The following is a 26,257-nucleotide window of genomic DNA, read 5'->3' as shown; positions in this document are numbered from 1 at the left end:
GTTTTGAGTCCAATAATATTCTTTCTTCGAAATACAGGGACTGGAAGAGTAATGGGTTTTACATTGTAGAAAAAAGGAGGATGAAGGGCAAGTGAAACAGGTGGTAAAGATGTTCTGGAGCAAAAGGCAAATGAAGTGTTCATCATAGTAGAGAAGAGATATAGAGGAGTAGGTACTCATGGAAGGATTTAATCACAAGCAACTGGATAAGGCTGAAGGCCCTTTCAGCTATGGAAGAGGGTGGTGCGTGGGGACAGTTAAGGACAAAGGATGACGTGTCAGAGGGACCCGTTTGGAAGCTGATGCCATCAGAAAAGATGCAACAGAGATTAGAAACTGTGAAAATGGAATGGAGTCCTTACAGGAAGCAGAGTGGAAGTGCAGTCAAGGTAACTGTGGGAGTCAATGGAGTAGATGTTGGTGAATAGCTGATATCCAAAAATGGAAACAGTAACATTAAAGAAGAAAAAAGGTAAGTCAAACATGGACCAGGCAAAGGATGAGAGAAGGATGGAAACTGGAAGCAAAATTGCTGAAGGTTTGTTGAATAAAGGAATAAAAGAAGGAAACAGCACTGATTATGTCATTGATGTACTGGAGAAAAAGTCATTGCAGCGAACCCAAGTCAGACTGAAACAAGGCATGTTCCACATACCCACAAACAGACAAAGATAATTGAGGGTACTCATAGTTGCACTTCTTACTTGAATAAAGTGGGACAAGTTAAAGGAGAAATTGTCTGAAGTGACAAGGCGCTCAACAATAGCAAAACAGAGGATAGTGCCTTGAAGTGAAAAATAGAGTTATGATAGGAAGAAATAATTTCTATGGGGCAAGATCAGGCTTAAATGAGGGCAGACTTCTTTCTGGATTTTGGGAAGTAGGTACATGCTCTTAAAGCAGAAGCTCTTTTATAGTACTACCAATATCATTGGTACCTCCTGGACTATTATCACTAGATCCTGCGTGGTCATTTCCAGCCTGGAAATGATGTCCTGAACCATGGAACAGTCAGGCAATACCATCTTCTAGATTCTCATCATTGGTTACAGAGGACAGTGTCTCCATGAATCTCTGATGAGCAATGCATTCTTATAAGTTTGCCCACTTGAATGACTTCTTCTACTATGATGCCATGGTCATCCATTCTGTAGCCTCCTACTTTCAGCCCAACAGGCTGCAAGATCCTCAGATTTGTTGGACAATTGCAAAGGCTGTGATTCCTCCACTTGTACTGACTTGAGCCCCTCTCCTGCCTCAATGGCAGACGTACCACCCTCCCCCAGACTACTGACAAAATTGGAAAACTGTCTTTTGGAGCCAAATGTCCAGCTAACATTCCTCTCCTCTGATATATTGTATTGTCTGCAGCTCAGTTTCAACTTCAACTACTCTGTTTCTCAAACGGCAGAAACTTTCTGCAAATGAGTTTATTGTGGGTCCTGCGGGTTTCTAAGAATGCCCACATTTTGCAGTCTTAATTCATCACCTGCCCTGTCATTTTTATTATGTGAGAATTTATTTATTTTTATTAAGTAATTTATAATTAATAAATCCTAAAACTCCCAATGAGTTTTACTACTGCTAGTAAACTGTATGACTATTAATATAACATTGTAATTGCTAATAAATTAAATGAGTTTTGAAAAATAAGGAAGCAAAAGTAGGTTCTTTACTCAGAGTAGTAAGGGCATGGAATGCCCTGCCTGCAACAGTAGTAGACTCAGAGATAATGGGAACTGCAGATGCTGGAGAATCCAAGATAATGAAATGTGAGGCTGGATGAACACAGCAGGCCCAGCAGCATCTCAGGAGCACAAAAGCTGATGTTTCGGGCCTAGACCCTTCATCAGAGACTCGCCAGGTTTAGGGGCATTTAAATGGTCATTGGATAAACATATGGATAATAATGGAATAGTATAGGTCAGATGGGCTTCAGTTTGGTTTCACAGGTCGGCACAACATTGAGGGCCGAAGGGCCTGTGCAGCACTGTAATGTTCTGTGTTCTATGTTGTATGTTCTAAAGCCCTCACAACCTTCTTGAAACAGTCAGGATCTATTCTAAAACACATACCTGTGTGGAAGGAAATATTAAAATATCAAGGACCAAGTGTTCACACATCAGGCATGTGTTATCAATTGGATTTATACCAGGATCAAGGTATTCTGATCTAAGCATGTTCACCTTGGCCATTTTTATGGTGAGCTGTCTATGCTACCTACATTTTGCATGAGAGACTTTAAATCATAGAATCCCTATAGTGTGGAAGCAAGCCATTTGGCACATTGAGTCCTTCCTACTGAAGAGCATCCCACCCAGACCACTTCCCTACACTATTCCTATAACCTTGTACTTCCCATGGCTAATCCACCCAACTGGCACATCTTTGGATGGTGGGAGGGAACCAGAGTACCTAAAGGAAACCTATCCAGACACAGGGAGACTATGCAAACTCCACACAGACAGTCACCCAAGGCTGGAATTGAACCAGAGTCCCTGGCGCTGTGAGGCGGCAGTGCTGACCACTGAGCAACTGTGCTGGCCGTGAGACTGATCTCATATTATGTAATCTGTGGAACAAAGTCCTTCCAAATTCCCACCACTTGGCCAAATTAGACAGGCTGATGTCCACTAATGCATCAAGCAGGTTACAGAAACAAGGTTTGCATTGGCAATGCAAATCCATTTCCTTACAGAAAGGAGCAAAGGACAAGACAGGAAAAGGCTTAACTTGTTGTGAGTTGCATTAAAATGCAGGCTCACATCAACTGTACATGTGTAGTCATCAGGACAGCTTATATCAATAGGAATAGTTTTCATTCCATCACTAAGTCAATGGACTCAAGGTAAGAGGATCAGAGTAGTTGAAAGTCATCACACGGTCTTCATTTTCCAATAGTCCATTTGGCCATGGTACTTCATGGAGTAAGCTAATTGAAGAGCCAGATGCTAGGCAATGAAGGCTACTCCTGGCCAATATTTGTACAAAGTCTGGTGAACATAAGAACTAGGAGCAGGAGGAGCCCATGTGGCAAGTCAAAGTAATCTACCATTCAATGTAGTCATGACTGATCTTGAGATTCCCCTCCACTTTACCACCATTGTACCCATATCCTTTAACTGTCTCAGAAACTAAAACTCTGCAGAAAATAGATTTCATTTCTGTAATGAGGAACTTCAACTATAAGCCAGAAAAGTGGAGAGTATCACGTTCCTAGGAGTAGATATAGGTCATTCAGCCTAATGAGTCTGCTCTACCATCCGATTGTGGCTGCTATGTTTCTCAATCCCATTTTCCTACCTTCTCCCCATAACTCGTGATCCCCTTACCAATCAGGAACCTATCTATCTCTTCCCAAACACATGCAATGACTTGGCCTCCACAACCTTCTCTGGGAATGAGTTCCACAGGTGATCCGCCCACTGGCTGAGGAAGTTCCTCTTCATCTCAGTTCTAAAAGGTGAACCATTCTCTCTGAAGCTTTGCCCATAGGTCCTAGTCTTTCCTACTAGTGGAAATATCTTCTCCATGTCCACTCTACCCAGGACTCTCAGTTTTCAGTAGGTTCCATTCATATCCTAACCTCATCCTTCTAAGCTCCATTGAGCACAGACCCATCCTTCTAAGCTCCATTGAGCACAGACCCAGACTCCTCAACCACTCATGTGACTAGACATTCATCCAACAGGATCATTCTTGTAAATGCTCCTCTGGACCGCCTCCGTCACCAACACATCCTTCCTTAGATATGGGGCCCAAAGCTGTTCACAATATTCCAGATCTCAAAACCCAAAGGCCTAGGTCTCGGCTCCACTCTCTGCAACTGGGTCCTCAGCTTCCTGACACACAGACCGCAGTCAGTGAAGATAGACAACTGCACTTCCTCCACAATAACACTCAACGCTGGAACACCCCTCCCCACCCCCACCAAAAATGTGTTCTTAGCCCCCTACTATACTTCCTGTACACCCACAACTGTGTTGTCAAATTCTGAATGGATGGCGTCCACAAGCTTTCTGACTACACCACCGTAATAGGATGGATATCAAACAATGATAAGTCAGAATACAGAAGAGAGGTAGAGGGGTTGGTGACTTGGTACAAAGAGAACAGCCTCTCTCTCAACGTTGGCAAGAACATTAAAGAACTGATCATTGACTTCAGACAGGACAACATGCCCCCATCTACTTCAATGAAGCTGAGATCGAACAGGTGGAACAGGTGGACTGCATCACATTCCTAGGAGTGGTGATAACCGACGACTTGTCCTGGATTTCCTACGTAAATACGACTGTCAAGAACACACAACAATGCCTCTTCTTCCTCAGGCAGATCAGGAAATATGGCATGTCTAAAAGGTCCCTCACCAACTACTACAGATGCACCATTGAAAGCATACTGTCTGGGTGCATAACTTGGTTATTGCTCTGTCCAGGACTGTGAGAAACAATGGAAGATGGTGTGCACAGCCCAGACCACCGCTGATGCCAACCTTCCATCCAGGGACTCCATTTACATGCCCTGTTGCTGCGGAAAGGCTGCCAACATCATCAAAGACCCATCACACCCTAGCAATGCCCTCCTACAGCTCCTTCCATCAGGCAGAAGATACAGAATCTTGAACACATGCACCAGCAGGTTCAAGCACAGCTTCTTCCCTGCTGTTATTAGACTGCTGAATGGAGTTTCTAACATCAAATAATGTTCATCCAGGTAATGTTGATCTTGCCCAGCGCATGCCTGTATGATGTTACTTGTATGCCTCTGTCTAGTTTATTTTTCACCCTATGATCTGTATGTCCTTGCTTACTATGATTTGCTGGTGTTGCTCGTAACCAAAGTTTTCCACTGTACTTAGGTACACATGACAATAATTGAATTAAATCAAATCAAATCAAATGTGGAGTGACCACAGCCTTAGATATCCTCAGCAGTATATCTCTGCTCTTGCATTATAACCTTCTTGAAATGAATGTGAACATTGCATTTGCCTTCCTAATGATAAACTGAGCCTGTATGTCAACCTCAAGAGAATCTAGAACAAACACACCCAAGTCCCTTTGTGGTTCAGATTTCCAAAAGTTTAGGAAATAGTCTATGCCTTATTCTTCCTACCACAGTGCATAATCTCACACTTTTCCACATTATATTCCATCTGCCACTTCTGCCCACTCCCCTAGTCTGTGTAAGTCCTTCTGCAGCCTCCCCACTTCCCCATCATGAGCATTAATTGAAGAAGTTGAATCAGTTCTCCATGGAGAAAAGAAGCCTGGAAATAGACTTGAGAGAGCTCTTCAAAGTCATGAGTGGGATTGGATAAAGTAGGTATGGAGAAACTGTTCCCACTTTTAAATGGGTGAGAGATTTAAATGATGTGCAAACTAACCAAGTTGTGATGTGAGAATAAGCTTTTTTACACATTGAGTAGTTAAAGTATGAAACACTCTGTTCGGAAATATGATGGAGGCAGGCTCAATTGGGATATTCAAGAGGAAATCGGATAATTGTTTGGATAGAAATTTGGTGTGGGGAAATGGAGAAAAAGCAGGACACTGGCACTGGGTAATACAATCGCTGCAGACATGATGGGCCAAATAATCTTCTCCTGCACCATTACAATTCTGTGATATTCTATGAATAGACCTGATAGAGGTCTTTAGCATCATCAACATCATTTGTAAACTGCATAACTACTTCGGAACAAGAGATCGCCAAACCATAGCCCAAGGCTGCTGCCTTGATATGGACAAACATGATGAAAATAAGGAGGTCAACATGGTTGAGGCCACAGTCTATTGGATTAGATCATTAACCATTCAGTGAAGCCTCCCTGAAAATCTTCCCCAGGTGTGAGAATCCTGATGGAAGGCCTGATTGAAGTCATAAAAATTATGCACAGGCTTCTTCATTATTCTTTGACGGCATATGGATGCCACCAGTTAGGCCAGTTTTGTTGCTCATCTCTAATCTTCCAACTGAGTGGCTTGTTAGGCTATTTCGGAGGGCAGTTAAGAGTCAACCACATGGCTATGGGTCTGAAGTGTTATGTAGGCCAAACTAGGTGATGGCAACAGTTTTCCCTCCCTAATGGATGTTGGTGAACCAGGTGAGTTACTACAATAAGTGATGATAGTTTCATGGCTGCCATTACTGAGACTGGCTACGATGGGCAGATTTGAACCAATGTCCTCCAGATCATTGACCTAGACCTCGAGATTACTAGTCCCGCAATGTAACTAGGATACCTCCATCTGGCTACGATGGGCAGATTTGAACCAATGTCCTCCAGATCATTGACCTAGACCTCGAGATTACTAGTCCCGCAATGTAACTAGGATACCTCCATCTGGCTACGATGGGCAGATTTGAACCAATGTCCTCCAGATCATTGACCTAGACCTCGAGATTACTAGTCCCGCAATGTAACTAGGATACCTCCATCTGGCTACGATGGGCAGATTTGAACCAATGTCCTCCAGATCATTGACCTAGACCTCGAGATTACTAGTCCCGCAATGTAACTAGGATACCTCCATCTGGCTACGATGGGCAGATTTGAACCAATGTCCTCCAGATCATTGACCTAGACCTCTAGATTACTAGTCCCGCAATGTAACTAGGATACCTCCTTCTCACCCAAAATCAGCACAGAGATTGTTATACTTATGATGGAGTCCAGTACTTGAGATCACAAATGTAAGACAGCAACAAATTCAATCAGGAATTCGGTAGAAATCTTTTCCGTCAGTGGGGATAATGTGGAACTGGCCTCTCAAGGAATTTCTCAAGAAATCGCAAATAATTTAGGTGAATAGCATACAGGCATTAAAGGAGAAGTCAGAGATGGTACAAAAATAAATAGAAGGATATGTCTTTTTTTTCCCCAAGTGTCACCTCCATTTGTTGACTCTGGCCCTCTGTCTTCTCCAAGTTCCAGTCGAAGTTACAACACTGTAGGAAGGAATAGCAGCACTTAATGAGTTGTTGCTTTCTCCATTTCTGGCAACCATGCTATTCACTACCCCATATTTTGAAAGAAATTAGGTGACTTCACCACTTAAGCATTACGAGTGTTCTTGAACACCACTATCTTGAGGCATTTTCTTTTATCCTGGATTACTGGTTTACTTAGAATGGACTTGCATTTTTATAGTGCCTTTTGTTATATCAGACCATCTCAAGTGATTTACAGCCAATGACATGCTATTTGATGCATAGTAGCCGTTGTGATGCAAAGCAAATATTTTTTACACAGCAAGGTCCCACATAGCAATGTAATAATGACACTGGATGAATTCGCTTTGAGTCTCCTTCAAATAGCCTCATGGAATATTTTATGTTTACTGGAGGGACCAGATGAGGAATCCGTTTAACACCTCACCTAAAGTGTGACACCTCTGATAGTGCAGCACTCACTCAGTGCTGCATTGAAGAAATCACATACAGTATGGATTCAGGCATTTGGAGTGGAATAGGAATTCGTGTCTTGTGTGTCACAATGGGGAGAGAATTACCATTGAGTCACAGCTGACACCTAACAGAGCGAACTAATAAATTCAGTGGACTACACTCTAAAGATAAATGTGTTAACTTTCAAATTTCATGGGTGAGCGCGAAAATAAAAATAGTCAATTGGATTTTACGTTTCATTAAATTTGTGGAGGCAATCATGTTGTTGCCTTGCTACCAGTGACACTGGGGCAACCCAACATCATCCTCAGTTAAAACAAGTAACAAATAACTGAGTTCACCTTCTTTGCAAGAGCTGCACTTAAATAACATCGGGGTGACCAACATCGTCAGACAAGGCTCAAGCTCAAAAGAACAATCAACTGTCTGACATTGAGCAAAGGTAATGAGCTGCCCAATGTAGTCAGATGGTGCTGAGGAGGCAGCAAGACATTGCTCACAACAGCTCCAGAGAGGAAAATAAAATGAAAGAAGTCAATTTTCTCTGACTGCGGGAATAATTAATGCTATAATAGGGAGCAATGCAATGCAATATTTTTGAAATGATGAGAAATGATTAAATGTTCAGAGGGAATTGAATGTCCTTGTACATGAAACACAGAAAGTTAATGTACAGGTATAACAAGCAGTTTATCTCAAAACGGATTTTCAGCACAAGAGTATGGAGGCTGCGCTGCATTAGTCAGCGGTAAAGAACATATTATGATGTTTTGGGACTACTTTTGGTCTCTGTGCTCAAGGAAGAATATACTTGCATCAGAGGGGGTGAAATAGAGGTCTAATCAATCCATAGGATCTTAGAGTCTTATGAAGTGAGAAGGTTGAAAAAGGAATTCTCAGCTGTTTGGAAGAATGGGAATATTATATTTGAGCTAGAGTTCTGAGGGGATGTAACAGGACTGAAGTAGAGAGGCTGTTTCCTCAGTGTGGAGGCTCCAAAACCCTACGGCAGAGTCTCAGAATAAGGCTTCAATGATTTAGGACTGGGTTAAGCATAGCGTCATAGAGTTGTACGACATGGAAACAGACTCTTCGATCCAACTTATCCTTGCTGACCAGATCCTAAATTAATCGAGTCAACACAGTGTGTTTGGGTTTCCCAACCCAAAACATCAACTTACCTACTCCTCTGATGCTGCCCGGCCTGCTGTGTTCATCCAGCTCCATGCTGTATTGATTCTGACTTCTGCATCTGCAGTTCTTTCTATCTCTAAGTTAATCTAGTCTCATTTACCAGCATTTGGCCCATATCCCTCCAAGCCCTTCCAATTCATGCTCCCATCCAGATGCCTTTTAAATGTTGATATTGTACCCACCTTCACCACTTCCTTTGGCAGAAAATTCCTCACCCAATCTCTGGAATTCTGTATCACGGAGGACCATGGATACTCTCAGTTGAGATCAATGGCGTTTTGAGTTCTAAGGCAATAAAGGTATATGGGGAATATACTGTGAATGCTGAAAATCTGAAACAAACATAGCGGATGCTGGAGAAACTCAGGAGTCTCGCAGCATCTGTGGAGAGAGAAAGAGTGTTAATGCTTCAAGTGGACTGTTCTGAAGAAATCTTACTGAATTAGAAATGTTAACTCTCTCTGCAGATGCTGCTAGACCTGCTGAGCTACTCCAGCATTCTGCATGTGTGAAAGGAACATCGGATTAAGCAAGCTGGTATAGCTAAGGTTGAAGATCAGTCATGACTTTCGTCAATGTGGAGTTTGCTTAAAGTAGCAAACCTACTCCTCTTTCTATTTCTTATTTTTTTACAACAGCAAGTTCCTTTTGTGTTAAAGATCACATAAATACCATGGATGCAAAGTATTACCTATATCTATTAACACCACTTTTCCAAATGAGAATGGGAGATGACAAAATGATTTCGCCATCATTCATGTCCGATGACCTCTGCAAGTAACATTGCTATATCACAATGCATAGTTTGGACATATCTAGTCTCCTGCTCCTGTATTTGCTCGAGAAATTATCTACAACTTTTCGAGAGAAATGTGGTATTGTTTGTGAGTCCTGTTTGATGTAGTTCAAGGGTGTTCTCTAAATAGACTCGGTAGACTGTCAGAATAACAATTCTGTTTTCTCTTGTCATGGACAAGACCAGAGCTCCTCAAAATATTTTAAGAACATAGCCTCGAACCTAACATTTTTTTATTTTAAAGGCAAATGTGAAGTGCCTGTTTCAGATGCAAAATGACTGGTCAAACTACTCTAAGCAAAACACAATTTAGTTAAACACTATAATTAAAATACAACCAAAGAAAGAGGAATTTAGAAAAGCTTAACTCTACTGGAAAACTTAACAGAATAATAGATACAGTAACTATTACTAATTAATTATTCCAATACAGTAATACCCAAAAAGTACATTCCTTGGCAAAAAGGAAAATTCAGACACAATTCTCACTTGCAGTTCTCCAAGCTAGGAGGAAGAAACATCAAGAGAAAATTCATAAACAGTAGCAGCCAGGAGACATTCGCTGAAGCTTCCAACTTTGTTGACACCCCAATTGCTTCTGCTTAAAGCTACAATCAGAAATCTTGATCTGTGAGACTTGGCCACACTCATACAGGCTGTTATATATATATATAAAAAAACCTAGCCAAGCTGTTTACTTCTGTGGTTCTGGCAGGCTGCTTGGCACCTCTGCCTTACAACCTCTCCAAACAAAAAGCCGGGACAAATAACCTCTTAAAGTGACAGCATCGTCACATTCTCTGCAGGCCTGCTGCTAGAACTGCTGTGTTTCTCCAGCACTCTGTTTTTGTTTCAGTTATCCAGCATCTGAAGTTCTTTGAATTTATTCCTGTAAATTGTTTTTTGCCTTGCATTGTTTCGATAGGCAGCGTTTATGCGGAAATAGACTATTGGCTGTGATTCTCCTGCCTGGACATTCCTACCTCCAAGTCATTAGTTGATGCAGCAGTGTCAATAGGCATTCTGTAAAATATCAAAATTAAGTCTTTTAAGTCGGAGGAGATTATTTTTCTTCCAGTTCTTCTCCCTTCCTCTACCTGAAGGACAAGTGGGCATTCAAGTAAAACCCTGCAGGTCTTAGTGCCCCTCTCTCAAGTACTTTACATGTCTCATCTGTGGCTCAAATTGTAGAAGTTCTTCACAATTGATTCCAACCATCCCACATCGAGGAGATCTGGAAAGAATGTAATATTTAATAAGAACAGGAAGTACTGGAGAATTTTCAGACTTCTGGAAGCATCAGTGAAGAGACAGAGTCAACACTCCAGATTTCTAAAGGATAAAGCAGGTAAAGGATCATCTGGCAAGTGGCAGGCTTTCAAAAGCGAGATATCAAGTGTTCGGAGCCAGCATGTTCCTGTTAGTATGAAGAGCAGGGCTGGAGGAGTAGGGAACACTGGATGACTAGAGATGTCAAGGCTCTGGTCAAGAAAACGAAGGACTCATATGTCAGGTATAGGTAGCTGGGATCAAGCAAATCCCTGAGGAGTTTAAGGAGTGTAACAGTACACTTAAGAGGAAAATCAAGTGGGTCAGAAGTGAGCATGCGATAGCTTAGGCAAATAAGGTCAAAGAGAATTCAAAGAGATTCTACAATTATAATAAGGGCAAAAGAGTAACTAAGGAAGAATAGGGTACGTTAAAGGTCAATGATGTTGTCTATGTGTGGGACTGCAGGAGATCGGTGAGATCCTAAACTAACACTTCCCATCAGTATTTACCATGGAGAAAGGCATGGAAGGTAGGGAACTTGGGGAAATAAATAATGATGTCTTGAAAAGAGTCCCCATTACAGAGGACGAGGTATTGGAGGTCTTAAAATGCATAAAGACAGATAAATCCCCAGGATCTGACCAAATGTATCCCAGGACATTGTGGGAAACTCGTGAAGAAATTGTGGGAACCCTAGCAGAGATATTTGTATAATCGACAGCCACTGGCGAGGTTTCTGAAGACTAGAGGGTGGCTAATGTTGTACAATTATTTAAGAAGGGCTACAAGAAAAAGCCAGTAGTAGGTCAGTTATTGGAGGGGATTCTGAGAGACAGGATCTACATTAATTTACAGGACTGAGTAAGGATAGTCATTGTGGATTTGAAATTGTATCTCACAAACTTGATTGAAGTTTTTGAGGATGTGGTCAGGAAGGTAGATGAAGGTGGTAGACAGTAGGAGACAGAGGGTGGTGGTAGAAGATTTTTATTCAGCCTAGAGCCCTATGGCTAGAGGTGTGCCGCAAAGATCAGTGCTGAGTCCAGTTATTCATCACTTATATAAATGGCTTGGCTGAGAGCATGGTAGGCATGGATAGTAACATTGTGGATCACACCAAAATTGGTGGCATAGTGGACAGTGAAAAAGATTTTCAAAGAGTACGATGGGATCTTGATCAAGTGGGCCAGTGAGCCGAGTAATGGCAAATAGAGTTTAATTGAGATAAATGCGTGGTGTTGCGGTTTGGCAAGATAAATCAGGGCGGGATTTACACAATTAACAGTAGGGCCCTTGACAGTGTTGGTGAACAAAGGGATCTGGAAGTGTAGGTTCCCAGTTTCTCCAAAGTGGTGTCACAGGTAGACAGGGTGGTGAAGAAGGTATTCAGCGTGCTTGCTTCATTAATCATAGCATTGAGTATAGGAGTTGGGTGTCATGTTACAGCTGTACAAGTCATTGGTAAGGCCTTATTTGGAGTGCTGCATACAATTCTGGTCTCATGGCTATAAGAAGGATGTTATTAAACTGAAAAGAGCGCAAAAATGATTAACAAGGATGTTACCAAGAATGAAAAGTTTGAATTGTAAGGAGAGGCAAGATAGGCAGGGACTTTTCTCCCTGGAGTGTAGGAGGCTAAGGCGTGACCTTATGGAGGTTTATATAACAATGAGGAGCATAGATAAGGTGAATAGCCATGGTCTTTTTCTCAGGTCAGGGAAGTCCAAAACTAGATGACTTAGGTTTAAGGTGAGAGGGAAATGATTTGAAAGGGACCTAAGAGGCAACCTTTCCACACAAAGGATGGTGCATGTCTAGAATGAGCTACCAGAGGAAGTGGTAGAGGCTGGTACAATTACAAAATGAGAGGTATGTGGATGGGAAAGATTTTTAGGGATATGGGCCAAACATAGACAAATAGGACGATTTCAGCTTAGGAAACCTGGTTGGCATGAAAGAATTAGGCTGAAGGGCCTGTTTCTGTGCTACATACTTCAATGACTCATGACTTAAATCAGACTAGAATTGAAATGTTATCTCTGCTATTCTCTCCAGTGACCTGGAGGTAGGATGGGACATGTAGCAGGGACCAAACCTAACCATACATATTACTGCAAGCAAAACCTATTTCAGATCTCCAACATCTGCAGTACTTGCCTTTATTCAAGCTTAATATATTAAGGATATGTTCTCCACTAGTGAAGCTAGTATCTATTGCCCTTAGGCTAGTGAACTATAGCAATATGTGTGGAATATGCTCCCAACCTGCTGTTCAGTGATAGGGTGTTCATCTACTTCAACAGAGAAACTAATGTTTTGAACATTATTTATTGTAAATGAATGAGAGTTAACAGATTTATTGTCAAAGCGTAGATTTAATGGTGCCAGTTAAAAATAGAGTATTGTGTTGGTGTCCTTTGTTCCTACAAAATTACCATGTTCGTTTATACCGTTGAACTGGTATAAAATGAAGCTCCTTTATCCTGAGCTAGACGATGCTTCACAGAACAGGAGAAATCAGAGCAAAAGTCTATACATGTCTGGGAGTCTGCTTTGTCATTAAGTGAGATCATGATTGATCTAGAACCTCAATTCCACTTTCTCATTGGATTCATGCAACTCTTGCTGCCCTTAGTCTCAGAAAATTCTTAGTTTTGGATACACTTAATAACTGTTAATGGCAGCCTTCTGGGGTGGAGAGTAGATTAGATTAGATTCCCTAAGGTGTGGAAACAGGCCCTTTGGCCCAACAAGTCCACACCGCCCCTCAGACCCATCCCCCTACCTCTTTCCCCTGTAACACACGTAATCTGCATATCCCTGAACACTATGAGCAATTTAGCATGGCCAATCCACCTAACCTGCACATCTTTGGACTGTGGGAGGAAACTGGAGCACCCGGAGGAAACCCACGCAGTCACAGGGGGATTGTGCAAACTCCGCACAGACCCGAGACTGGAATCGAACCCGTGTCCCTGGCGCTGTGAGGCTGCAGTGCTAACCACTGAGCCACCGTATCACCCTTGAAGATTCACAACTTTCTAAGTGAAGAAATTACACTTCATCTCAGTCTTAAATGCCCAATTCCATTTCATGGCACTGCAAACCCTTGTTCCAGCTGCTCCTGTCTGAGGTCTCTCAGAATCTACCTTGTTACGTCCCGCCGACAATGTCATATATTTTGATGAGATCACCTTTTCTTCTTTGAAACTTCAGTGAATACAAGCTCATTCTATTCAATTTCTCCTTGCCTTTGCAGCCCAGGAATCAATGTGGACTGCATCTATCATCAACGTCAGGAAACTAATGTAGGAATCAAAAGCTTAGTAAGTATACATTTACATATTTTAATGGAACACCGCCTGTCACAGATACAAATCTACCAGCAGCTACTCAGGTCAACATAGATTAAAATAGCAAACACAACTTTTAGAATCTGAATTTTAACCTCACTAAAGTTGGGCTTCAAAAACAACATTAAGGAAGTAAGTACAGTAATGTGGTGCGATAGTTCATCAATTTATTCGTGATTTCCAAGGGTAGAGCAAGGAAGATGGGAATAGGATTAGGCCATTCGGCCCCTCGAGCCTGTTTTGCTATTTGATAGAGTCATTGCTGACCCTACACTCCTCACATCCACTTTCCTGCCCTTTTCCTATAATCCTTGATTTTCTGACAGATCAAGAGTCTATCTATCTCAACCTTAAATGTACACAAGGAATCTGCCTCCACAGCTGTCTGTGGCAAGGACGTCCAAAAACTCTCAACCCTTTTAGAAAAGAAATTCCTCTTCATCTCAATCTTAAATGCATGCCCCTCTATTCTGAGACTATGACTTCTTGTTCTAGCCTCTCCCATGGGGGGAAATATGATGTGATGCCCAGACTGCAATGTTACAAAGTCAATAGAACTTGTATTTCTGAAGTGCAAACAAAAATTGCTGGAGAGACTCAGCAGGTCCAGCAGCATCTGTGGAGAGAAAGCGGATGGAAGGATCAGAGTTGAGCTTCTCCAGGAATTTTTGCTTGTGTTTCTGATTTACAACATCCACAGCTCTTTGTCTTTTTTTTTGTGTTTCAAAGATTCATTTTTAATTCATGGCTTGGAGGAGGACTTTCAGGTGGTGGTGTTCCAATGTATTTGCTACCCTTGTGTCCTTCTAGATGGAAGTGATCGTGGGCACAGGAAGGGCTGCCTAAGGACCTTTGGTGAATTTCTGCAGTGTGTCTTGTAGACAGTACACACTGCTGTTACTGAGCACTGATGGTGGTGGAAGTGGATGCATGTGGATATGGTGCCAATCAAGTGGGCTGCTTTGCCCTGCATGGTGTGAAGCTTCCTGAGTGTTGTTGGCACTGTGCTCAGCCAGGCAAGTGTAGGGGTGTATTATATCATACTGCTGCCTTGTAGATGGTGGACAGGCTTTGAGGAGTCAGGAGATGAGTTACTTGCCTAGCTTCTGATCTGCTCTTGTAGCCACTATAATTTTGGGTGAGTCCAGTTAAGTTTCTGGTCAATGGTATCCCCCAGGATGTTGATAGTGGAGGATTTGGTGATGCGAACAGCATTGAGTGTCAAATTATTTCCCATTCCCAAATAATTGTGCTTGAGAGGATGATTGTGAACCATCTTCTTGAACCACTTCAGTCCAGGTGCTGTGGATGCACCCACAATATTCTTTCTTCTGGTTGCACGCTTACAAAGTATGAGAGGATATTTGAATGAATCTAGGGCAAGGTATGAGGCAATGATGGCTTTAGACTTTTCTGATGAAGGGTATAGGTCCGAAATGTAAACTTTTGTGCTCCTAAGATGCTGCTTGGCCTGCTGTGTTCATCCAGCTCCACACTTTGTTATCTTGGATTCTCCAGCATCTGCAGTTCCCATTATCTCCGATCTATGAAAATAGAGGGAATTGGCATATACAACCAATGCAATGTCCTCAATCACTTTGTCAATATTTCAAGGACCTGGATGCCAGAGTTAAAACTGACCATAAGACCATAGGAAATAGGCAGAGAATTGGGCCATTCAGCCCCTCAATACCTATTCCACTGTTCGATAGGTTCGTGGTTGATCCTACACATCTGCTTTCCTGCCCTTTTCCTGTAACCTTTGATTCCCCAACCGATCAAGATTCTATCTATCTCAGCCTTAAATATGCACAAGGACTCTGTCCCAAAAGCTCTCTGTGGCATGGAGTTTTAAACACTCACAACCCTTTGAGAGAAGAAACTCCTCCTCAACTCATTCTTAAATTGGCACCCCTTTATTCTGATGCTATGCATTCTGGTTCAAGATTCTCCCATGAGGGGAAATATCCTATGAGAAATTAGCTGTCAAACCAGTTCAGAATCCTAAAATTATCTAATGTCTAAATTGGCAAGGTATTTGTATAGTTGTATTTATTTGTTGTATTGAGTAATGTAATGCTGCTGTCATAAGTCAGTATACCTTGATCACTGCACTAGGGACTGCACTTCTGGTAACTCATTTCCACTCTATAGGTAGCTTCCTGTAGCAAATGACTAGCGCTAAAGATTAAAACCAAGGATGACAAACACATTTGGCTATGTATTTTATAGAGAAAGAAGAGAAATGGTATGGCAAAAGGTGGAGGCAATGCTGAACTGTTAATTCAGACACTATTCAGGAACCCTGTCACAGCAGATGGTGGAATTTGAATTCAGTAAGTATCTGGAATTAAGAATCTGATGTTAATCTTTGTCGGTTGTGGGAAAAACCACCTGGTTCACTAATGTCCTTTAGGGAAGGAAACTGCCATCCTTACCTGGGCAGACTGACATGTGACACCAGACCCACAGCAATGTGGTTGACTCTTAACTGCCCTCTCGGCAAATAGGGATGGACAATAAATGCTGCCTAGCCAGTGACACCCTCACCCTGTGAATGAATGCAAAAAAACGTCAAGGAAGTGACAGTTGAAACACTGACACAGGCACGTCAGATTGATGGTCTCCTGTTCTTCTATAATTTATCATAAAACTTAGGCCTTGGGGTGAATAAACTACTGATTAAAGAAAGGCTAAACTGTGTAACAAATCTTTACATATTTCCTTCCTATTTGCTATATTTCTCCATCTGTTTGATGAGCTGTCTCATTTTGTTTTCCAAATGCTGCCTGTTTTTCTGATGGCTATGAACATGTAGTAGCTTTAGAAATATAGCAATAGAGAAAATAGGAGGAGGAGTAGGCCATTCAGCCCAGTCTGGTCTAGTAGGAGATAGCTGACAAGGTGACTCGACTCTGCAGCACTTAGAGAGCTTGGTGGTAAATGAATGAGCCAACAAGCCTAATGAAAGTTGCCAAGGCCAGAGCCCAGGACATTTTACAATAGTAAATCATCTTTTTATTCTTTCCTGTAATGCAGGCATCACTGGCTAAGCCAATATTTATTGGCCATCCCTAATTGCTCTTAGGAAAGTAGGTCCTTCTTGAAATGCTAAAGTTGTAGTAGTGTAAATACAGCCACAGTGCTGTTAGGCAGGAGTTTGACTCATTTGAGGAAGAAATAGCAATAGAGGAGGTGTATCTTGGAAGGCGGACTTGCAGGTTGTGTCGTTCTAATGTGGGTTAGGAAAGTGTTGTCTGGAGCCTTGGTGAGTTATGACAGTATATCTTGTCCGTAGTATACGCTGCTGCCATTGTGTTGATTGTGGAGGGAATGAACTTTGAAGTTGGTAGTTGAGGTGCTGGTCAAAAAGCTCGTGTTGCCTTCTGTGGTGGCAGAATTCTTGAGTGTTGTTGGAGCTGTATTCATTCAGGCACCTAGTGGAGAGTATCCCATCTGACTTGTGCCTTGTAGATGGTGAACAGAAAGTAAGTTACCCACCCCAGCATCCTCAGTCTCTCACCTGCTCTTGTAGGCATATTTTGAATATTACTGGTTCTGTTTCTGGTCAATGGCTGCCACCGGGATGTTGATAGTGGTAAATCATGCAAAGCCTTACATTTCAATTAAATTCATTTTGTTGTTATTTGATACTGAAATCTTAGCGGGATTTCACATAGCAAATCATTCTAAAACATTGGAGTTGGGTGGACCTCCATTCATTCCCATATCTAGACTATGGTTCATGACTCAGAAACATTTGAAATATATGATACCTAGTCACCTCTCTGATGCCATAAGCAATGAGTCTTCTAAAATTAAATATAATTCTGTGGATGCTGGATATCTGAAGTAAAATAAAATAGAAAGTGCTGGAGAAACTCAGCGGGTCAGGCAGTATCTATGGAGACAGAACAGTATGGCTGTCCTTCAAAGCTGAAAGGAGCTGAAAATGGTGGTTTATACGTTGTGGACAGACACGGAGGAGGAGCAAGTGAACAGATTATGATATCCTTTTTCCAGCTAACATTAAAACGTATTTTATATCTCTATCACCATTAGAGTTATTATCACTGCTGTTGTCTTTTGTTCTGTGCATTGTCATAATCTGTTCCACTTGCTCCTCCTCCCCTTCTGTACACAACATATAAACCACCATTTTTCAGTTCCTTTCAATATTGAGTTCCAAAGGCTGTAAAGCACCTGAGCAGAAAAATGAGGCACTGTTCCTTAGGCTTGTGTTGGACTTCACTGGGGTACTGTATTAGGCCAAGGGCCATAACAGTTAGCATGGGAGCATGGTGGCTTATCAACTTGGCAAGAAACTGGAAGGTCGGGGTCATTCTTATAGACCTCACAGGACTGGAGTCAGGAACCTCAACATTGGGTCCTAGCCATTGTTTTTACACCTCTATAGAGTGTCCTGGCTTCAACCCTAATCATTAGTCACCACTCCAATTAACCCTATATAGATGGTAAGGTGAATGTTCATAAGAGAGAACATGCCGATTCAAAATATTACCAAGCCTAGACTCCCTTTATTAAGAGCACCCTCTGTATTCTTGCTTTTCGTAGCATCAAGGAGATAGGAAATGTGAAGGCAAAGACCACCTGGACTGGGAACTGGCAATATCTTGTCGGAACCCACTTACCTATTCACCTTTTAGTTGGCATAAGCACAAAAGTACACTGCATGTTATATAACAAGGTAACCACTGTCTCTCCTGCCTTTAGCATAGCTGCATTCATTTCCTTCCAGCCCTGCCTGTGACCCCAGGCAAGCACTAGTAACTTGCATCCAACATCGTTCAAGCATACAACCTGGTGGAAAAAGGTAGTGAATCTGAGGAGGTGCTATTGAATGAGTCAGTGCATACAAGGGAGGAGACGTAAATGGGTCTGTTAGAGTAATAGCAGGAAGCTGCTGCGCAGATGGTCTAAACTGTGCCAATAACGGGCTGGTATATCTTGAATAGCCCAGCAGCCAGATGAATCTGGGCAGCTTTGCCATAAGGCTTGTACTCTTCAAGGGATGAAGAGAATTTGTTAGCCTTTGTGCAATAATGTGACATCTGTTTGATGCGACCTGTATAAGCTAGTAGGTTGACGTACTGTGTGTGTTTCTAAGCTCGCATGGCAGGAGGCAAAACCATTAAAGTTGCGGGGCAGAGTTGACCTCAGCCAACATTGGCAGCACGATCCTTCTGTGCAGATGGAATGCATGGCTTCTCACAGCAAAGGGCAAAGCATTGCAACTGGTCTCGGGCAACTGACTGTAGAGGCAGCTCTCTTCCATCATTGCCAGTTATCAATGCCTGGGGTGGTGGGCATGCTTGGTGGCAAAATGTTGGATGCAGCTGGACCACCTTTGGTCTCACTTGATCTTCCTGGCACATGTCCTTTATTCTTATTCCCATACAATGATAACAAAAACAAGTGAGCCTCTCAGTGATCCTTTACCAAGCAATATCCTCAATAGCCAATGTTCAGCATCTGTTTTCACCACTATAAGTGCTTTGGAACATTTTGCTACATTAAAGGCATAATAAATTTTAGAATCTGGACATGAATGGTTACTTACTGCTATCACTACTTGCTAGATTGTTGTGTTCGGTTAGAATAGTCTAACTTTACGATAGTATGTGTATATTTTGAAGACATTTTCCGGCAAGTTTCTTTCCATGCTATTTTCCCTTGGGTACCCCGATCACATGAGTGTAAGGCAATTCAGTACAATGTAAGATTTGAATAAAGAGACAGCCCAAAGATCATGAAGCAAGGATACTTTATACCATTGGCATCAGGTTATTCTAAACATGAAGGGTGATTGTGACTAAACAATAAACAGGAGACAGGTAATGGCCTAGTGGTATTATCAGTGAACTGTTATTCCAGAGACCCTGACAATGTTTTGAGGACGTGGGTTCAAATCCCACTGTGGTAGATGGTGGAATTTGTATTTAATAAATATCTGGAATCCATTGTCAATTGTTGGGGAAAAATGCATCTGGTTCATTAATGTCCTTTGGGGAAAGAAACTGCCATCCTTACCTGGTCTGGCCTACAGCAATGTGGCTGGCTCTTAACTGCCCTCTGGGCAATTAGGGATAGACAATAAATGTTGCCTGGCCTGTAATGCCCTTACCCCATGAATAAATTTTAAAAAGTGAAGGCACGATACACACATGGAGTTATGCCTATATAGCGAATAGCTAAGGAAATCTTTTCTTTATCTGATCCTTCCATTCTCTCGCCACAGACACCCTTTCCCCTGGAGAGGGTCAGTTGAACTCATCCTCCTGCCCTACCCGTCCCTTGTGATTGCCACCTGCTTCTGGAGGTCATGCACAACTGCTCCAGCGACCCTGCTTGGTGCCCCCATCGCATGCCTCCATACCACCTCACTATTGCCACCTGCTGCTGGAGGTACCATGATAGGCTTCCCTTGAAACTCGCTGTTTAACTGCAACAAGTACATAGAACACACAATGACTCGCTGTGTGATTGGTAGCTTCAATATTGCAGTAGTGTCTAGAATGTGCAGGTCCCCACAAGTGAAAGCATTCTTTTTTTCCGTCACTGATCCAGGCAAATAGTAAGGGGTCCATATCCAGCATCTGTTCTGGGTTTGGCACAGTACTCATACCCTCCCACTGGATCCAGCCTCTGTGGTGGATCACATGCGGAGGAGTCTGGGTCGGCCAGTTCTCCAGGCGTCATAGGATCAGCAGCTTTTGTGGTTTTCTGGTGGGTCATTCCTGAGCCATTTTCCAGAGCAGGTGTAGGTCGCCCTACTGGATGCAGCCCCTGGATTCACAGCACAAAACACCACAGGGCCCTCAAGGAATTCTCATCAATGTCCAACTCCACTTTTGCTCAAGCCATCGTACACCGACACTTCAGGTTCCTACAACACCCGTGAGTAAGTTGCTTACTTCCACATCATCCAGCAGACTCCTGACCTCAGTCAGCTCCCTTCTCTAAACCATTTTCTGAGGCTGCACTCCAACTATTGGTTCAACATTCAAGGGTATAGCCAGCTATATTCATCCATTTGACAACTCTGCCATGTTCAGACTCCCACACACCCTATATCTTATTCTGATGCCTGATATCCTGGTTCTGGAGGAATATTCTTGCACCAATTGGAAGGTCAGCCTTGTCAGTCTTGCCATTGTTCATTGCTTTTCTTCTCAGTGCTTTTCTGTCAATCCTCTTGGATGCCATTTTGAAAGCCTGGCTTAGCCTCATGTGATGCTCAGCCTCCGCTCATTGATCTGGCCATCATCATAAGAAACTGTGGTCAGCCCACAGGAGATGGTTCACAGGAAGGACTGGGTCTCGCCCAAAGCAGAGGTAGTGTGGAGAACAGCCTGTGGGTGAGTGTGGATGCTATCATAAACAAGAAAGCACTTAGATGGTACTTAGGCCAATTTTGTTCCCTGTGAAGAGGCAAATGGTGTAGATAGACATACCGAGTATGCTTGAAAAGCTCAAACTATCCATTATTCTTAGAGTGGGTGGCACAGTGGTTACCACCGATGCCTCACTGCGCCAGGGACCTGGGCTCAATTCCAACCTCATGTGACTGTCTGTGTAGAGCTTACATGTTCACCCCATGTCTGTGTGGGTTTCCATCGGGTGCTCCAGTTTTCTCCCACAGTCCAATGATGCGCAGGATCGGTGGATTGGCCGTGGGAAATGCAGGGTTATAACGATAGGGTAGGAGGATGGCTCTGGGTGGGATGCTTTTCAGAGGGTCAGAATGAACTTGATGGCCCAAATGGCCTGTTTCCAAACAATAGGGATCCTATGGTAGGGGGCCGTGCAGTTCTGGGCGATGCCATAGACCTTGCAAAGCCCCTGTAGGTTCTTGAAGCCCCTGATCACTCTGAATCTCACATGGGACACTGCAACAGTCAAACCAATCATGTACAAACACTATGGCTGTTTGGTGACTACTGGGTTTGGCCTGTGTGAACTTGGTGAAGATCTGTACTGGAATCTGGAATTGAAACTACCTGAGTTCAGCGATCTATTGGCACTCAGTTGCCCCCAGCTCTGGGAATGTTTGAAAGCAGCTGATTGAGTCATTGTCTCAAACTCTGCACGGATCAGAAAGTCTGAACTTCTGGGAAATAGCCCACCTCAAAGCTAGGAGTGTGAGCTTCAAACTGGAGTCATTGTTCACATTCCTCAAGTTTGGCTTGTAACTGTGACTGGCAAAAGCAAAAAACACTATTTTCTGCCAACGAGCTTGTGATAGCACCAGTCCGAGGCCAAGGAAACTGGCTTCCTGCATGAAAGGGAGTTGGGAATCTGGGTAGCCAAGGCAGATGTTGAGGTTTACAACACATTAAAAGGTCTCTGAGCCCATCGGGCCTATGTCTTGCAAAAACAAGCACCTAAATTATTGATGGCACAAGTTTCTGTTCAAGGGTACAAAAGGAAGCTTCACACACTGGGTCCAACTCTCTGTGATACTCCATGAAGCATCACACCCTGCACATCCTTTCCAACCCTAGCCTTCGCCATTCTCTGATTTCTTCAGTGAGTCACAGTTTATGCAAAGCCTCACACAAACCTCAAACAGTAACCAGTTAGAGCAAAGGGCCCAAGAAATTCTCTCCCTGTCTATTCTGTGTGAATTCACTGCTAAACTTTCTGTTGAAGATGATCAAGAAAGCTCCCCTCAGGGAAAGTGTACTGGTTACCTCATTTTGCTTCTGTTGCAAAAGTGTTGTAAAACCTTTGGATCTTTCAGCTGAGTGCAGTTGTAGAAATTTGAACAGCAATTTCGCGTTTCTAAATACACAAAGTGTACTTGAAGATCAAAATTCAGAATTGAATGATGTGGAAACAGAGATCACACAAGAATTATTTACCAGCTCTTAATCTCAAATGTATACACATGACCTGGCATTCACATTAATCGAAGGGCAGTTTAGCAGAATATTGATGTTGATTTACAGCTTATCTGCTGAGTTTGTTAGCACACTTACTGTAGCTCTTGATTTGACTGATTTATTCTGTCTGGTTGTCTTTGGCTGGTTTTGTAGAATGCGCACATCTTGTCTGGGCTATGTTAGAGTAAGTTGTGATAGTGTCTTCCATGAGGTTTGTAAAGAATCATTTCACTCATGTATCCTGACAGAGGTGGCAATGGGCTGGTGGGATCAAGCCTGGGCTAATAATCTAGAACTCAGGCTATTGTTCTGCAGATTTGAGTTCACATTTCACCAGAAATTTGAATTCAATGAAATGTGGCTTAATAACAAATTAGTTGAATCGTGATCATTGTCACAAAACCCACCTAGTTCACTGATGCCCCCTAGGGAAGGAAATCTACCCATCTCTATCTAGTCTGGCCTGCATGTGACTCCAGATTTCCAGCAATACAGTTAATATAGTTAAGAGAGGCAAATGTAATTCCTCTCTTCAAGAAAGGAAATAGGGAAATCCCCGGCAATTACAGACCAGTAAGTCTCACGTCTGTCATCTGCAAGGTGTTAGAAAGGATTCTGAGGGATAGGATTTATGACCGTCTGGAGGAGCATGGCTTGATCATATACAGTCAACACAGCTTTGTGAGGGGTAGGTCATGCCTCACAAACCTTATCGAGTTTTTTGAGGAAGTGACTAGAAAAGTTGATGAGGGTCAAGCTGTGGATGTGGTGTATATGGACTTCAGTAAAGCATTTGATAAGGTTCCCCATGGTAGGCTCATTCAGAAGGTCAGGAGGAATGGGATACAGGGGAACTTAGCTGCTTGGATACAGAATTGGCTGGCCAACAGAAGACAGCGAGTGATAGTAGAAGGAAAATATTCTGCCTGGAAGTCAGTGGTGAGTGGTGTTCCACAGGGCTCTGTCCTTGGGCCTCTACTGTTTGTAATTTTTATTAATGACTTGGATGAGGGGATTGAAGGATGGGTCAGCAAGTTTGCAGACGACACAAAGGTCAGAGGTGTCGTTGACAGTGTAGAGGGCTGTTGTAGGCTGCAGCGGGACATTGACAGGATGCAGAGATGGGCTGAGAGGTGGCAGATGGAGTTCAACCTGGATAAATGCGAGGTGATGCATTTAGGAAGGTCGAATTTGAAAGCTGAGTACAGGATTAAGGATAGGATTCTTGGCAGTGTGGAGGAACAGAGGGATCTTGGTGTGCAGATACATAGATCCCTTAAAATGGCCACCCAAGTGGACAGGGTTGTTAAGAAAGCATATGGTGTTTTGGCTTTCATTAACAGGGGGATTGAGTTTAAGAGTCGTGAGATCTTGTTGCAGCTCTATAAAGCTTTGGTTAGACCGCACTTGGAATACCGCGTCCAGTTCTGGTCGCCGTATTATAGGAAAGATGTGGATGCTTTGGAGAGGGTTCAGAGGAGGTTTACCAGGATGCTGCCTGGACTGGAGGGCTTATCTTATGAAGAGAGGTTGACTGAGCTTGGTCTCTTTTCATTGGAGAAAAGGAGGAGGAGAGGGGACCTAATTGAGGTATACAAGATAATGAGAGGCATAGATAGAGTTGATAGCCAGAGACTATTTCCCAGGGCAGAAATGGCTAGCACGAGGGGTCATAGTTTTAAGCTGGTTGGTGGAAAGTATAGAGGGGATGTCAGAGGCGGGTTCTTTACACAGAGAGTTGTGAGAGCATGGAATGCGTCGCCAGCAGCAGTTGTGGAAGCAAGGTCATTGGGGTCATTTAAGAGACTGCTGGACATGTATATGGTCACAGAAATTTGAGGGTGCATACATGAGGATCAATGGTCGGCACAACGTTGTGGGCTGAAGGGCCTGTTCTGTGCTGTACTGTTCTATGTTCTATGTTCTATGTTCTATGTTCTAACCCTTAATTGCCCTCAGAAATGGCCCCAGACAGCCAATCAGTTTAAGGGGAATTAGAGATGAGTAACAAATGTTGGTCTTGCCAGTAACAACCACAGCCGATGAAAAGCCAAAACAGAGAAGGTCAGGCAGACACACACAGTTACCAGTACACATTCATTACCACTCCAATTGGATTATGTCACCATGTGGAGACTCAACTCTTCACGTGTCTTCATAAGTAGGTATTAAACAGGTTAGAGATCCCCTAATGGGGCATTGTTGCAAGATGTTAAAAAATTAAGAGAAATGTATGGAAGAAACTTACCAAACCTAAATTAAAAACATCATTAACGATTCTGAAGGGGCTTTACAGGGTAAATACTGAGAGGTTGTTTCTCCCCATGGGAGAGTCAAAGACCAGAGGGCATAGCCTCTCAATAAAGGGGGACCAATTTAAGACTGAGATGAGGAGGAATTTCTTCTTTCAGAGAGTTGTGAGCCTTTGGAACTCCCTGCCACAGAGAGCTGTGGGGCAGATCCTTGTGTGTATATTTCAGGCTGAGTTGTAGAGATTCTCAATCAGTTGGGGAGTCAAGGGTTACAGGGGAAAATGCAGGAAAGTAGACATGAGAGTGTAAGATCAGTGAAGCAGACTCAAGGGGGCCAATTGGCCCAGTCCTGTTCCTATTACTCATGGGCTTATTACAGGGTGACCCTGAACCCCAACCACCAGGGTCCCTAAAGGCCGATAAAGTGGTGGTAGAATCTGCATGCTCCCTCTCCAGAGCCTTGTGTTTTTCTATGCTGCCAATTATAAAATGGGGATGAGTAGGATTTCCTGGGCCATGGCTGAAATAAGACTCTTCCTACTGGGATTTCTTGTGCAGCTGTGTAACCTTTCTGAGCTGCTTCTTTTCATCAGTTGTCACAGGGTGCACTCGAGAGAGTCCTGACAGTTTAGTATGATCCTGCTAAATATTAAAGGACAATCTGATAAGACCAATTTGAAGCAATGTATGTTCATCAGTACATTTATGCGTTTAATTATTTCAAAATGCCAACCTTCACATTTATTATAGAAATGGAAGATTATCTCACTCCCACTCAGCTTTGATATATTTTCCATTAAGTGCTTACGTTCCAATCCATTACTAGTTTTTCAGATACACTTCCAAGATTTATCTTCCAGTTCAAATTGATGATTAAAAATGAAGAGTTTTATTTTGGTACATTCTGTCATCTGGATCAGTTCTCAATGGGGTCATGCAATAGGTGCCAGGCAATGTTGGTAAGGGGGATATTCTTTCCAAGGCTGCATTCAAAAGACAACAGGATATTTTTCTTACAGCTCATATTGGATTTTCCATTAGCGCAAGACCAAACATTCAGGGTATTTCTAT

The 26,257-nt window shown here is 42.8% G+C and overlaps 1 protein-coding gene across 3 annotated transcripts in view; it reads right to left on the bottom strand.

Moving 5' to 3' along the window:
• Nucleotides 1-26,257, bottom strand: part of LOC125456512 (uncharacterized) — a 405,052-nt gene that overhangs the window by 278,398 nt on the left and 100,397 nt on the right. Inside the window, exon 2 of one of the 3 annotated variants that reach the window (XM_059648103.1) lies at nucleotides 8,790-8,892. In XM_059648103.1, coding sequence (XP_059504086.1) covers nucleotides 8,790-8,856 — 67 coding nt within the window. In that variant the 5' untranslated portion in view covers nucleotides 8,857-8,892. Of the gene's footprint in view, nucleotides 1-6,897; nucleotides 6,955-8,789; nucleotides 8,893-25,919; nucleotides 26,014-26,257 lie in introns of those variants that run through there. The other 2 variants (XM_048539688.2, XM_059648104.1) reach the window with 2 other exon arrangements.

The sequence above is a fragment of the Stegostoma tigrinum genome, chromosome 8 (assembly GCF_030684315.1).
Source record: "Stegostoma tigrinum isolate sSteTig4 chromosome 8, sSteTig4.hap1, whole genome shotgun sequence".
NCBI lineage: Eukaryota > Metazoa > Chordata > Chondrichthyes > Orectolobiformes > Stegostomatidae > Stegostoma > Stegostoma tigrinum.
Note: the sequence above shows the minus strand (reverse complement) of the source record. Positions and strands in the feature narration are given on the sequence as shown.